Source organism: Peromyscus californicus, unplaced genomic scaffold, assembly GCF_007827085.1.
Source record: "Peromyscus californicus insignis strain IS unplaced genomic scaffold, ASM782708v3 Scaffold_16__1_contigs__length_79575227, whole genome shotgun sequence".
NCBI classification, from domain to species: Eukaryota; Metazoa; Chordata; class Mammalia; order Rodentia; family Cricetidae; genus Peromyscus; species Peromyscus californicus.
In genome coordinates, this window is record NW_026294458.1 from 79,162,868 (window position 1) to 79,176,757 (window position 13,890).

Genomic DNA, 13,890 nt, shown 5'->3' on the forward strand with positions numbered 1-13,890 from the left:
AGTATAGGAACTATGGATTGCCCACTGCTTCCACGGTTTCCTGGACTAGTTAATTTATTTGGAGAATGAAGGCAATATTTTAGAAAACAGTTCACCTTTAGCCCAAGTTCATTTGATAAGGGTACTGTGTACAAAGCAGTTAATTATACACATAAATAACATAAAATAACTGTCATAAATTAAGAAGCCCAAGACCCTCCCACCACACCAACAACTGAGAGGTGAGACTGGCCTGTGTGGATGTAGAGAGTGTGTGGACCAGGTAACCCACAGACCAGCAGGACCCATCTGAGTGCCATCTCTTCCTTAGACTCCAACTGTGTAACACAAGCTCCAGCGCCATCCTCAAAGCTTGTTCTCTGGAATGAGGTGCTGAGAAAGTGCCACCTTGTCTGACACCAGGCTGACTGCAGCTTCCTTTGCCCACTGCTGGTTAGCTGCCAGGGTCTCTGCAGGTTGGCTGCCCACATCTGGCTACATCCAGGAAATACGGGACCAAGGACAAAGTAAGGCAAGTTCATCTTCAAGTTCTTCTTCTTTTGTATGACATTAAAAACTGATGAGAAGAGCAAGACCACAGAGCAAGACTCTCCTGTCACCTTGCCTCTTTGTGTCCCTGTGCTGGGACTGTGGACACCATGATGGCAGTCTGGCCTGTTGCCACTGGGATGGTACAAGTATGTGCTGCCAAGTCCCCCCAGCTGGGTGTGGCCAGCTTGCCTGCACTGTCATGGTGACCACTTCTGCTCTCACCCCCACCCACACCTCTCTGGGTTTCCTTAAATCACTAGCTATACTTCTCTCCTGTAGAGCTGAACTCCTCCACTTCGTAGGAAATTGGTCTTCAGACACAACCACCTTTTGGAATTAAGGCTTACACAGAAAGAAAACATGGGTTCACTCCCCATTCTCCACTCAGGGGTGTGGCTAAGCTGCACCGTAATACATATGTTTGGATGGCAGAGTCCTGAGATGGCTCTGGAGGAGCATTGGGATTCGAGCATGAGGGCTTACTTTGCACACAACTGTGTGTGCCCTCATGCAAGGCACCTGTGCACAAGACAGGGACCAACACCCTACAGTGCAAACGACTTTATCATATTAAAATAAATCAATATTGGCCACAAGAGGGCCATAATACATAACGTGGTTATGAAATAAAATGAACAAACTGTTCATAAAATCAATCTATGGATGTTCCCAAGATGCCTTTTGTGCCTGATCTAGGGGCCTCCCATGAGGTTCATGATACTTCTCATACGAGGCCTCAGGCCACAGCCCTGTGACAAACAAACTGAGACTTCAGAGGAAGAGTTACTTGACTTCTTTCTCCCTGCTTGTGAATCCAGGAGCAAGGAGAAACCTGGGTTTTCTTCTGTGTGCTGCCTGAGAAGGCTAGCCATGTTTCAGTATCATTACTGGAGTGCTAAAGAAAACAGATCAAATCTCCCTAGTTCTTGGGATATCACACCTGCTTCTAGGAACCTGCTATCTGTGTCCCTGAGCCCCATGACAATTACAGACCTCTGAGGGTGACACTGTGGTCTGGCCAGACTGCACCACCTTGGGGAAGCACATGGTGGAACTCCACGGAGTGCTTTAAGCTCCTGTCTGTCAAAGGCCATGGCACCAGCTAAGCTGGTAACTTTGCAACGCTAACCCAACCTCAGTGATCCTGCCATGTGTATACTCTTCCTGTTTGGTACCCAGCAAATAAACCTCAAGGCCTCAGAGCCCTCCCTGTAGCTCAGCCAGCTCTGCAGCCGCATTATCAGTAGCTGTACATCTGTTGCTGTTCATTCTGTACCTGGGTTTGCACTGCCTGCTGTGGGGCTGCAGGAGCTTGTGGTGGCTGCAACACGTCCGTCTGGGGCACAGCCCGCCATGTGAGTGGGTGCTGCTCACTGAGCTGGTTCCCCAGGGGTGTGATGGAGTTCACCAGCGTAGTGAGGTTGATGAAGTGGGCCACTGACTGAGGGTTTGAGGCTTCTGGCTGTGGGTGGATCTGGACATCATTTTGGCGGTTATGCAACATGGCGGAGCCGCTGACAGTGTCAAAGGTCACAGTCAGGATGGAGTTATCCAGCTGTAGCTGGCGTTCAGGGTTGGTAAGGTGTCCAACAGCTACTGGCTGTAGATTGGTAAACTGAGTCCCAGCTGCAGTGGTGATGGGGGTCACGGTGATGTTGGTCAGGCCGACAGAGCTTGATGGAGTAGTCACACTCGGGTCCCCTAGGGTCACCACCACCTGCAAGAGTCACATGGAGAAAAGAGACAATGAATTATTTCTGCAAAAAGGAGAAAGGCAGAACCTCCCACAGCACCCTCCTACTGGAGGCCACAGTCTGTGCTGGAACTGCATGCTCAGGCAAAGGAGGGAGAGCCAGGCCTCCACTGGGGAAAGCAGAACACAGTGTCCTAGGAGAATTATACTAGCGGTAAAGACAAAGGAAATACGGACGTTCTCAGAGGCAATGCTGAGATGGAAAAATCAAATGAACGTCACTGGCCAGAAAAAGAGTGAAGTATGCCCAGAGCTGGGGAAGTGCTCGCCACTGATTCATGAGGACCTGAATGCTATTCCCAGTATCAATGTAAAGCCAATGTAAAGCCAGGTGCAGCAGGAGAGACAGACAGATCACAACACACACAAGTAAAGCAAGCCTGAAAAGCCAGGAAGCCAACCCTTTATCTTCATCCACCCTCTGACCTGCCTGTCTTGTGACCTGTGAAAACCCTGTGTAGCTATGGAGGTAGCCACAGCTGCAGCTTTTTCAAACCTAGTGCTGAAAGGCAAGATGGATGCAAGCAGGTTTACTGCAGAATCATCATCTCCAAAAATGAAACACACATGGAACAAGTGAGGTCTCAAACGGCAAAGTGATATAAGATAAGCAAATCAGAGACCACACAGAGAAGTCAGCTCAGTGGCTGGTGCTTGTCCATGTCCTGTTCCTTAGCAGGCCCCTTGGGGCACCCAATTGGGAACCATGTCTCAGTCTCTCACTGCTAAAGTGTCACACTGTTATTAACAATGGCATGCGTAATCTGGAGGTCACAGTTGGCACAGCTTGCGTGAGACAATGCCTACATGGAAAGCGAGGGTGAGAGTTGGAACCACTGTGGACACCCACATGGATGAATGACAGGACTCAAGTCCAGAGGAGCTGCCCCTGCAGAGGTGGCTGTCCTCTGATATAAACAAAGGCACCAACCAACCTGTTGGATACTCTGCACAGCAGAATTTGTCTCATCACCCACACTGCCTGTGAACTCTGGTTCCTTTTCAGGGTACTCGTTGAAGGTGGTGTCCTCGGGCACTGGAGCCCCTGCCTCCTCCTCCGGCTTCTGCTTTCTCTTGTGGCTGCGCTTGGCAGCCTTCCCATGCTTGCCTTCTGCCAGCCCCTCCTGCTCCAGGCCCAATGCAGGCTGTGAGGAGATGGGTGTCAGTAACCACAGGGCAGCGGGTCACATCTGGATGGGGGCCAGGGTATCATTCACTGCCTAGACACACCCACAGGGCATCAAGCTGTCACAGGAAATAGCTACTTTGTGTTCAAATAGAAACATTGTTAAATGAGAAATATTTCCCTCAGGGAAAGCGCTGGTAGCCACTATCCACAGCAGGAACAACACTGGATGTAAACGCTTGATTAAACTATGCAGGCATTTTCTGTCCCTCTCTGTTCAGGCTTATCCTTTCCCTTACACAGCTCTGAGAGTGTCAGCAAGATGGGCTGCGGCCCAGACAGCTGGAGGTCAGGGCACGGTGGCTGTAGGGCTCTCTGTCCTGCCAGTGGTACTCTCAGTGCCCCTGTGTGGTTCTGGGTGCAGACAAACCTACCAGGAGCTGGTCAGAGTATGGAGATGGAGAGTCTTTCTTTCCTGCCCTCACCTATGAATTGTCAGGCACATAAACAGCTCACAGAAGGGCTAGATGTGGATTCTATCCGTTCATTCCATAAGACATGGTCACCTGTTTTCATGGGACACTCATCAGCATAAGCCAAAGCACTCAGGTACAGATGTCTTAAACATTTACAGCATAACATATTCTCTTTGTGATTAAAAATAAAAGTGTCATAAAAATAATGAGTATATCCAGGTATGATGGTGCATACCTGGGATTTTAGCATTTGAGAGGTAGAGGCAGGAGGATCAGAAGTTCAAGGCTAGCCTTGGCAACATGGCAGGCTCAAGATCAACCTGGACTACATGAGATCATGTCTCAAAAAAAAGTATTGAGTAAAAGTTCCTTTAAAAGCTAGGTTTGGCCTGGTGTGGTGGTACACACTTATAATTCTAGTACTGGGGAGGCAGAGGCAGGTGGAGCTCTGTGAGTTCAAGGCCAGTGTGGACTACATAGAGTTCCAGGCTAGCCAGGTATACATAGTGAGGCCCTGTCTAAAAAGAAAAAAAAAAATTCTAGGTTTGCCTAACATAGTTAAGTTTAATTTTGCTTAAGATAATTTAATGATAAGAAAATTTTCTAGGAATGATCATTTAAGAATCTTTTTTACATTTGTTTTATGTATATGAGTGTCACTTGCATCTATGTATGTGCAACAAGTATGTGCATCGTGTATGTGCCTGGTGCCCACAAATGTCAGAAGAGGGTATTGGATTCCCGAGAACTAGGGTTTCAGATAACTGTGAGTCACCATATGGTTGCTGAGAACTGAACCCAGTCCTTTGAAAGAGCAACAAATGTTCCTAACCACTGAGCCACCTCTCCAGTCCCCCAAACTACCTATTTTCTTGAGACATATACACCAACATCTGAATATTTGAATTCATAGATACTACAACAAAACTAAGATATAGTCTAGAAAGCTCCAGGAGGAAGGCCTAACAAATCTCAGTGAGACTATGCTGATGTGTAAAGCATGGTCAATGGTATGACTGCAGCCTGCTCCTATGTACGGTCTGTTCCCTCAGGGTTCACTTGGTATGTGAGGTCTGCTCCCCTCACACTCCAGCCCTGCAGGTGTGCTCTGTGCTGCTTACCTGGACAATGCCAATGGAGGAGGCATCAATGGTGGTGGTCTCAGGGATGTGGTCAAGATCATCAATCCGCACAGCAAGGACCTGAAAGGGGCAGAGGGCTGTGAGTAGGGTCGCTGTGTCCACCCAATGGCTGCCCTGATTATGCTCTAGGAATCCAAACTCACTGTGCAAGGGCCACTGCTGCAGGGGACTAGCAGCTAACTTACAAACTCACCTCTGCTCTGACTCCTAGCCTCCGTTCTGACTTTGAAACTACTTCTAGAATGTTCTCTAGGGTATCCCCCAACCCTGGTCTCTGACCCCCATCTCAAACCTCTACAGTGCTCTCTGGCCTGGTGAGGACATCTGGTACCTGTCTGCTAACTTGTGGCTCCTGTCCTTAGATGGAGGCTACTTCCTGCTTCTGTGGCCTCCATGACATGTGCTCTAGTGAGGTATCAGTGCCCCCTCTGTCATCACAGGGAGCTGAGGAAGCTAAGACACAGAGCAGTAACTGTTCGATAAGGAACCACCAATGGAGGTTTTTGTGGGCCAAACACTGTGCCTGTTAGCCTAATGCATGCAGCTATGTGCATGTCAGCTTTGTGACAAAGCAAGCCTAGTCATGTCTTTCCTTTATCAGGCCCACTCACAAGGGTCCTTAGCATGCAGCACTCCCTCCATGACCTGCCCTATGAGCCCACACGGCCTCCCACCAGCCCCAGTGTCCTATCCATGGCAAGCAACACTAGTCAGTTGCTTACACTCATTGCGCATCTCGTAACTGTGACTAAGTCCTACGGAAGGCAGCAGACACAGACAGGGAGGAAAATGGATGCACTGGAAAGGTGTAAGAAAGGTGATCTGCCAAAGACACCTGCTGTAGAGAAGCTGTAAGCCTGGGGAAGGCTCTACATCTGACCTTACCCCAACATTCCTTAAATCTGTTGCTCAGCGGAAGAAAGCAAAGTGGAAAAACGTACACTATTCATGAGGATGGCAGGGAGCTCCATCTTTGAACCTCTAGACAAAAGCCCATTCTGGGCCCTTTTCTGAACCATGCTTGAGCCAAGAGAACACTAATGGGCCTCTGAGGACTGTGTCTCCTGATCGAATCAACACTCAGGGACCCACAGGAAAGCAGAAGTCTTCCTGGTGTTTCTTAAACCTATATGCATTTCTTCCATCATGAATTCTCTTTCCCTAGACACTGGGTTTTCTCACTGAGTGGTTGTCACAGCTGATGCTAAGTCTGCATCTGTTAAAGGGGATAAAGCTCATAAACGTGTTCGTTTATATTTGCCTTTTTATTTTTTTAAACCTACAGAAATCCCAAGAGTTTCCCTGCTCAGATCTAGCAATACTTTGGGTACAACTTCTTTTGTCACCCTCATGCTCAGAAAGTCTCTCTTCTTCTTAGGGGTCTAGTAACTTTAATTATTTATCTAGTTTTGTTGTGAGAAGAAGGTGGTTGGGCTAGGGCTCAGATGACTGAGTGCTTGCCTAGCATGCATGAAGCCCTGGGTTCAAGGATCAGCACCACATAAAACTGGGTGTGGTGGTACATGCCTGCAATCCCAGCACTCAGAGAAGTTCAAAGTCATCCTCAGATACATAGTGAGTTCTAGGCCAGTCTGGGCTACACATGATCTTGTCTCAGGAAGAAAAAAAAAAGATGATACAGTTCAGACATAAGACCAGGGCTCGATCTTAAACTCACATTGCATGAGGACAAAGGGGTCTCAGAGCAGTGCAGGCACCCCAAGCCCACAATGGGGCCAGGCTATGCTATGGGTAGATGTGAATGAGCCCCCACCAGGCTAACCTCAGGGTGCTTGCGCCGCATGTGTCTGCTCATGGAGGCCCGGGTGGACACCTTGGTGCCACACAGCTGGCAGCTCTGTGCTTCCACCTTGTCATGGGTGAGCTGGACATGTTTCTGCAGCATGTACTCCGTGACGTACTTCTTGTCACACACGGAACAAGTCCACTGCTTGCCCACTTCTCACACACAAGTGGGGTAGAAAAGAGAAATGCAAGTCAACAGAGAGCCGTCAATGTCAGTCACCTCTCAAGTCAAACACCTGCCATACCCTCTGCTCCTCTAGACAGCCATCACCTGGTCAGACCAGTCAGACACCAGTGCTCAAGACTAGCAGGAACAACTGACCTTTGTCCTTGAAGAACAGACGCTGGAAAGGCACAGTGGGGTTTAGAGGTCAAGGGGCTGCATCAAACCAAGAGAGTCCTATTCTGCAAGTGTTTGTGAAACAGAGCAGGTGCTCCCATTCCTGCATATTCGGACAGCTGAACCATCCTTGGGACTCAGTTACCTGTGTGGATGAGCTTGTGGGTCTCCATTGTGTTCCTCTCGCTGAATGTCTTCCCACACAATTCGCACATGAAGTCTTTTATTCCTGCAGGAAAAGTCATGTTGGATATCACATACTTGGTGAGTTTTCAATTTAAGTATACACAGAGGATGTCTCATGCTCCAGGATTTGTAGCACCTCAGAGGAATGGTAAATTGTCAGAAAACAACAACAACAACAACAAAAACAACCAAAAAACAAAAACAGCATTTATTCCCAAATTTACCCAGAAAACTGTGGCCTCAAAAATTTAGCCCTTTATATGACACTTCATATTTTTAAAAATGAAGAGATTTGGGAAGGTCCAAGAACACAGATGTAGAGAAGAGAGTCCAGGGGTAGAGACAGCAACAGTTTCTCTGAGCAGGATAATTCACCTATACCCCTACTTAGCTTTAAAAGGCCTTGGGTAGCTTCTGAGACATGCATTAAGAGATTAAACAGCAAGAGAAAGTCAGGACCCAAGACAAGAATGGGAATATCTCCCTGAGAGACAGCAGAGCTGCTGTGGTCACACAAAGTGCCAGGGATTTTTTTCACTATCTACCAGCACATCCACAGGATGAGCAAGATCAAGCAGAATCCATCCCAGGATGCAAGGATGGTTCAATCTAAGTAAATTGGCAAATGCGATATGACACATCAACAGAATGAAGGGTCAAAATATCAGCACAGAATCTCATGATCATCTCAAATAGATGGAGAAAAAATATCTGATAAAATCAAATGTCCTTTCAAAATAAAATGTTAACAAACCAAGTGCAGAAGAATCATACCTCAGCATGAGGTTATGCATGGCAAATGCAGAGCCAGCACTGTACCAAAAGGGAGACACTGAAGCAGGCTCCACTATAATCTGAAAGGAGACAAGGTGTTGATTCCCACACTTGTAGTCAAGATAGCACCTTAAGTTTTAGCATGGCCATTAGGCAAGAGAGGAACAAAAACAAGCATGCAGGAAGAGTGGAAGTTGAATCATCCCTATTTGTACACAGCATGTTTCCATGTGGTAAAGCCTGAAGACTCCACTAAGATCTTCTGAATTAGAATTACATAACACACACACACACACACACACACACACACACACACACACACACACACACACACACACACAACTGCACATACAAAGACCTGAAGGCTGAGGATATGGCTCAGTGAGCAGAGTGCTCACCTGGCATGCACAAAGCCTTGGGTCTGACCCTGTGTACTACATAAACCAGGTGTGGTAGTGCACACCTGTAATCCAGCACTCAGATCGCAGAGACAGGAGGATTCAGAAGTTCCAGGTCATCCTTAGTTACACAATGAGTTCAAGGTCAGCCTCTGGGGGGGGACGACAAAGATATGTACACACACACACACACACACACACACACACACACACACACACACACCAACAATATTTATCTGCTGGGGAAGAAAACATGAAAACATACATTATCTACATGCAGGAAAATGTTATGCAGCCTGTCATTTTATACAGTTAAAAAAAAAATCCTGAGAGTCAGTAGGGAAGTTCAGGTTGGACTTTTAGCAGATGCTTCTGAAGAGAAGAATTTCCATATTCAGGACAGGGATTCTGTGCTCAGTAGTTCAGATCTTCAGATACACAACAGATCATGACAAAACATGTGCAATCTCTCATTGGCACACACTGGATTCATCATAAATTTACCAAATTAAGACTTATGAATCAAGTCTTTCAAGCCTAGACCCAAAGATCCAAAAAATATGGTGGGGACTCCTGGCACCCAAATAAGCTACACACGGTTACCAGAATAATTAGTATAAAAAAGGTGTCCATATTGGGGAAAAGATACAATCAAGATGCTGGGACTAGTGAAAAGAGCACATCCCTCAAGTTCACAAGAACATCCCTTTAGGTAATACTAAATTGAAAGTGGTCAAACACCTGAGAAAGAGTCTAGTCCCTGGGGCTGCCACAGGGATTTCCAACAGACAGAAGATGTCCCTCACGTGCCTCAGGAGCCCTGGAGTGTTAGAGTACTGGCTGCTGAAGCCTGTGGATCATGTTGCAAAGCCTGATGCCACCACAGCTTCGATTACAAAATACAAGTCATTTTTATTTAAAAGGAAGTTTTTTCATTAAAGTATATTTTGTTTTTTGGTTTTTTGAGACAGAGTTTCTCTGTGTAGCCCTGGTTGTCCTGGAACTCAGTCTATAGACCAGGCTGTCCTCAAACTCACAGAGATCCACCTGCTCTGACTCCCAAGTGCTGGGAATAAAGGCGTGTGCCACCACTGACTAGCTTAAAGTATATTTTAAAGCCACTGATGACACCAAATACTGGAAAGATGTTCCTTATTCACGGACTGTAAGAATGAATACTGTTAAAATGTTGACACAAAGTGATTTACAGATTCAGTGCAATACACCAATGACTTCTTCACAAAACCAGAAAAGCAATCCTGAAGTTTGTGGGGAAGCCTGGCAGAAGTGACCTGGAACAAAATGCACAGAGCTGCAGGTACTAGTGCCTGGTTTCAAGACACTACCAGAATCACAGGTACAAAACCACAATGGTGCTAGCATTAGAAACAAACACACACATCCACGGAACAGATCCTAAAATAAAGTCATGCATGTACAGTCAACTGAATCTCAACAAAGGTGTCAGGAAAACTGGATGTCTACATTCAGAAGCTTCAAACTTGACCCTATCTCTACAAAAAACAACTTAGAATGGGTCAAAGATTAAATATCTTTGGTACTAAAAGAAAACTTAGGAGAAACACCTCAAGATATTGGTAGAGCGATGACTATGTGAGATGAGCCTTGAAGCCCAGGAAACAAAAACAAAACTACACATCAAACCATGAGACTTCTCCAGAGCAAAGGAAACAGCTGGCAGAGCAAAGAGACAACAGACAGAATGAGAGAAGACACTCGTCAGCCAGTCATCTGACAGAAGGTTAATATGAACAATGTATAATGAGCCAAAACTTTAGAAATAAGCACTGCAAGCTAAAAACCAGAAATGATCAGAATAGACACAAATATATGAAAAATGCTCACTACCATCAGCCACCAATGAACTGAAAACCAACACTCTAATGAGGAGCCATCTCACCCTAGTTATAATAGCTATTATTAAAAGTTAAAAAAAAAAAAAAGAAGAAAATGCTGGGCAGTGGTGGCTCATGCTTTTAATCCTAGCACTCAGGAGGGAGGTGGATCTCTGTGAGTTCAAGGACAGCCAGGGCTATAGAGTGAAACCCTGTCTTGAAAACTAAAACCAAACCAAACCAAAACAGCAACAACAAACCACTTAAGAGATGTGGAAAAAAAAGATCTCACACTGGTAGTGGGATGGGTTTGTGATCCTTTGCAGACATGGAGTGCCCCAGTAAGTGGCTATGATTTCCAGGCATCCAGTCAAAGACATTGGCAAATGCATGAAAAGGTGCCTGCACAGACCTTCAGCACTCACTCTAGGGCCATCGGTTTGGAGACCAGGCAGAACTGAGACAGGACACACCTGTGTGCCGCTTGTAGTGCTTGAGCATGTTGACCTTCTGAGCAAACTTGCGGTGGCATTCTTTGCACTCATACTCCTTGATGCCCTTGTGCAGCTTCATGTGGTGGCGCAGTGCATGCTTGGTCTTCATGCCTACAGGAGACAGATCAGCATGAGTGCCAGACTGCCCAGAATCTGCCCCAGGGCATTTGTGTCCCAATCCACTCCCCTGAAGCTCCCATCTGAACCCAGTGGGCACAATTTCCATAGACACAGAATGGGCTTGGGAGAAATAGGCTGTGGCCTCACCTCAGAGGGTCCCACTCCACCAGATGAAGTGCCCACAAAATTAACACCCAGGAGGCCACTAGGAGATTCACTGTGACATTAAGATGCAGTGTGTCAACAACAGCACCCAAGATGATGCAGTGAGATATACAGGACTAGGGCTTCTTGTCTGTCTTGATGACACAAATGTTAACTAAGATGAGGACACCAGATCTACGTTTATTTTTTTTAAAAAGTCATTCTTGCCAGGTGGTGGTGGCACACACCTTTAGTCCTAGCATTCAGGAGGCAGAGGCAGATGGATCTCTGTGAGTTTGAGGCCAGCCTGGTCTAAAAAGTTCCAGGACAGCCAGAATTACATGAAGAAACCCTTCACAACAAACAACAACAACAAAAAAAAAACCAGAAAAAGCCATTCTTTAAAAAAATATTCTTGTGTGTGTGTGTGTGTGTGTGTGTGTGTGTGTGTGTGTGAGAGAGAGAGAGATAGAGAGAGAGAGAGAGAGAGAGAGAGAGAGAGAGAGAGAGAGAGAGAGAGAGAAGGAACATGCAAGGTCAGAGGACAACTCTCCAGAGTCAGTCCTTGCCACCTTGCAGGGTACAGGGATCAAACTAAAGTCATCACACCCATGTGCAAGCACCTCGACTATTCACGCCACCTTGTCAGACCACTAGACTTTTAACTTGTTGCTGCCAATCTTAGGCATTGAAACAATCCAAAGCCATGACTTCAGACTTAGGATGAGGAAAGGGGTGAAGCATCCTTAGCAGCCAAGGCCCAGCTGGGTGAGTGCAGTCCTTAGACCACCCCGCCCCCAGCAGTGGACAAGCCACAGTGCTGCCACACTGGGTGGGAGCAGTGGGCTCAGAGCCCACTCCTGGCTCCAGCCTCAGCCAGACAATAGCCCACCCAGTCCCATTTTGTCACTACTTACCTTCACCTATCTCAGTGTGGAGAGCTGACGTCAGGCAACCCAGCTGTGCCACAGGGCTAGTCAAGTCAGAGACAGCAGAGGGCACACAAGTGTCACCCTGAGTCTCCTATCTGTCAGTCCCTGGCTGGGTAAAGTGCCAGTCCTTTCTGACTATGGAAGAACAATTTTACCTTAATTTCCCCTTCCTCCCAACCCTCCAATTAAAAATGTCATACAGCCCCCACCACCCAGGGACAAAAATTATAGGTGATGAGAGATCCAGCCAAAGCTTGACCCCTAGCAGACTATTCTTTAGGTAACTGGTCTGTTCTTGATCTGTCTTTCTTGCAAAGGACTGAAGTTAGTTGGTACAAACCTCACCCTTGCAGTTCCAACACCTATTCATGGTCTCATTTATTCACTCCCATAACTGCTATGATCTCACTATTTATGTGCCAGGCATTAGACACCAGGTGGTATGCTAGACAGAGCCCTCTGGCTTCATGGGACTTCTGTTCTAAGTGAGACTAGGGGATAAGAGAACCCACATAGTATGTGGAAAGAGAAGGGAGAGACAGGCAGAACTAGGCAGGAAGGGGCTTGGTGAGAGAGGTTGTATGCAAGGCCATCCTTGGTTACACATCGAGCAGGAGGCTAGCCTGGGCTACATGGATGCTGTCTTACACAACAGAACTTGAAACATCCAGCTTTTCCTGTAGGCTACAGAGGTGTCTTTATGGATAATTTTGTGATTCATGATGTGATTTTGAGGAAGATGGTTTCCTGTGCCTGGGACCCTTTGTCAAGAAGAACCATGGTTCCTAGCAGCTACCCACTGTCATGGGCACCGACTATGTCTAGGTTCAGGTCTACAATTTTAGTGATCATAAGCAAGCTAGATGATGACTGAACATGCTCTAGTGCCCTGGGATGTCCCATGGCTCCAGAGAGACCTCCTGGGGCTCCAGGCACACACCTTTCCCACACTCGGCACACAGGTACTCTCGGATGTTGTCATGCACACGCATGTGCTCTTTCAGCATGTCTTTCCTGGCAAAGGACTTCCCACACTGCTCACAGGCATGGCTTTTCACACCTGTAAACAAACACAGCAGCGCCTTGTAGCTGGAGAGCTTCTCTCCAGCTCCCACCAAGCCCCGGCAGTCCCGCAGCCCACTTATAAAATAAACACACAGACTCTTCCATTTCTATAAATCTACACCTTGCCACATGGCTTGTGGCTTACCAGTATCTTACATGTTGGTATTCATGGTGGCGGCTGACAGCGTCTCCTGACTCAGCCTTCCTGTTCCCAGAATTCTCTTCTCTGCTTGTCCTGCCTATACTTCCTGCCTGGCTACTGGCCAATCAGCATTTTATTTATACAGAGTGATATACACAGCACTGGGGCTGGGCAGGACTGGAGAAAACTTCAGCTACAGTGCCTGAAAGCCTTAGCCCACAAGACATCTCAGAAAGCGGTCTCAGCTCAGTGACACTGTGAGCTACCTTTTCAACATGCTTCATGGGAATCTTTGGCATGAGAAGGCCCTGAGAACCTGGAGTGGACACAGGTGGATGGGAAGGGATGTGCTGCAAGTGTCAGGGGAGGCCAGGGTGAAAGCTGGAGAAATGGGGCTGCAGTGTGAGGAGCCAGGGAGAGGGATGTAGGAATCCTGTTGCTGGGCAGGTGAGTTGGCACCATACGTCACTGCAGGAGCACGTTACCTGTGTGGATGAGTTTGTGGCGTTCCAAGTTCCCGATGCTGTTGAAGATCCGCCCACAGATCTCACAGGGATGAATGTACCTGAAAGTAGAGACAAACCTCAGGAGCGCCCCCAGGGGAC

The 13,890-nt window shown here is 47.1% G+C and overlaps 1 protein-coding gene across 1 annotated transcript in view; it reads right to left on the reverse strand.

The window, feature by feature from the left end:
- Window positions 1-356: 356 nt before the first annotated feature.
- The window catches only part of Prdm15 (PR/SET domain 15), an 80,721-nt gene continuing 67,187 nt past the window's right edge, over window positions 357-13,890 (reverse strand). The window contains 8 exon segments of the mRNA XM_052741345.1: window positions 357-2,248; window positions 3,220-3,429; window positions 5,008-5,088; window positions 6,812-6,987; window positions 7,320-7,403; window positions 10,862-10,993; window positions 13,019-13,138; window positions 13,771-13,850. Of these exon segments, the coding sequence (XP_052597305.1) occupies window positions 1,772-2,248; window positions 3,220-3,429; window positions 5,008-5,088; window positions 6,812-6,987; window positions 7,320-7,403; window positions 10,862-10,993; window positions 13,019-13,138; window positions 13,771-13,850 (1,360 nt within the window). The 3' untranslated portion in view covers window positions 357-1,771.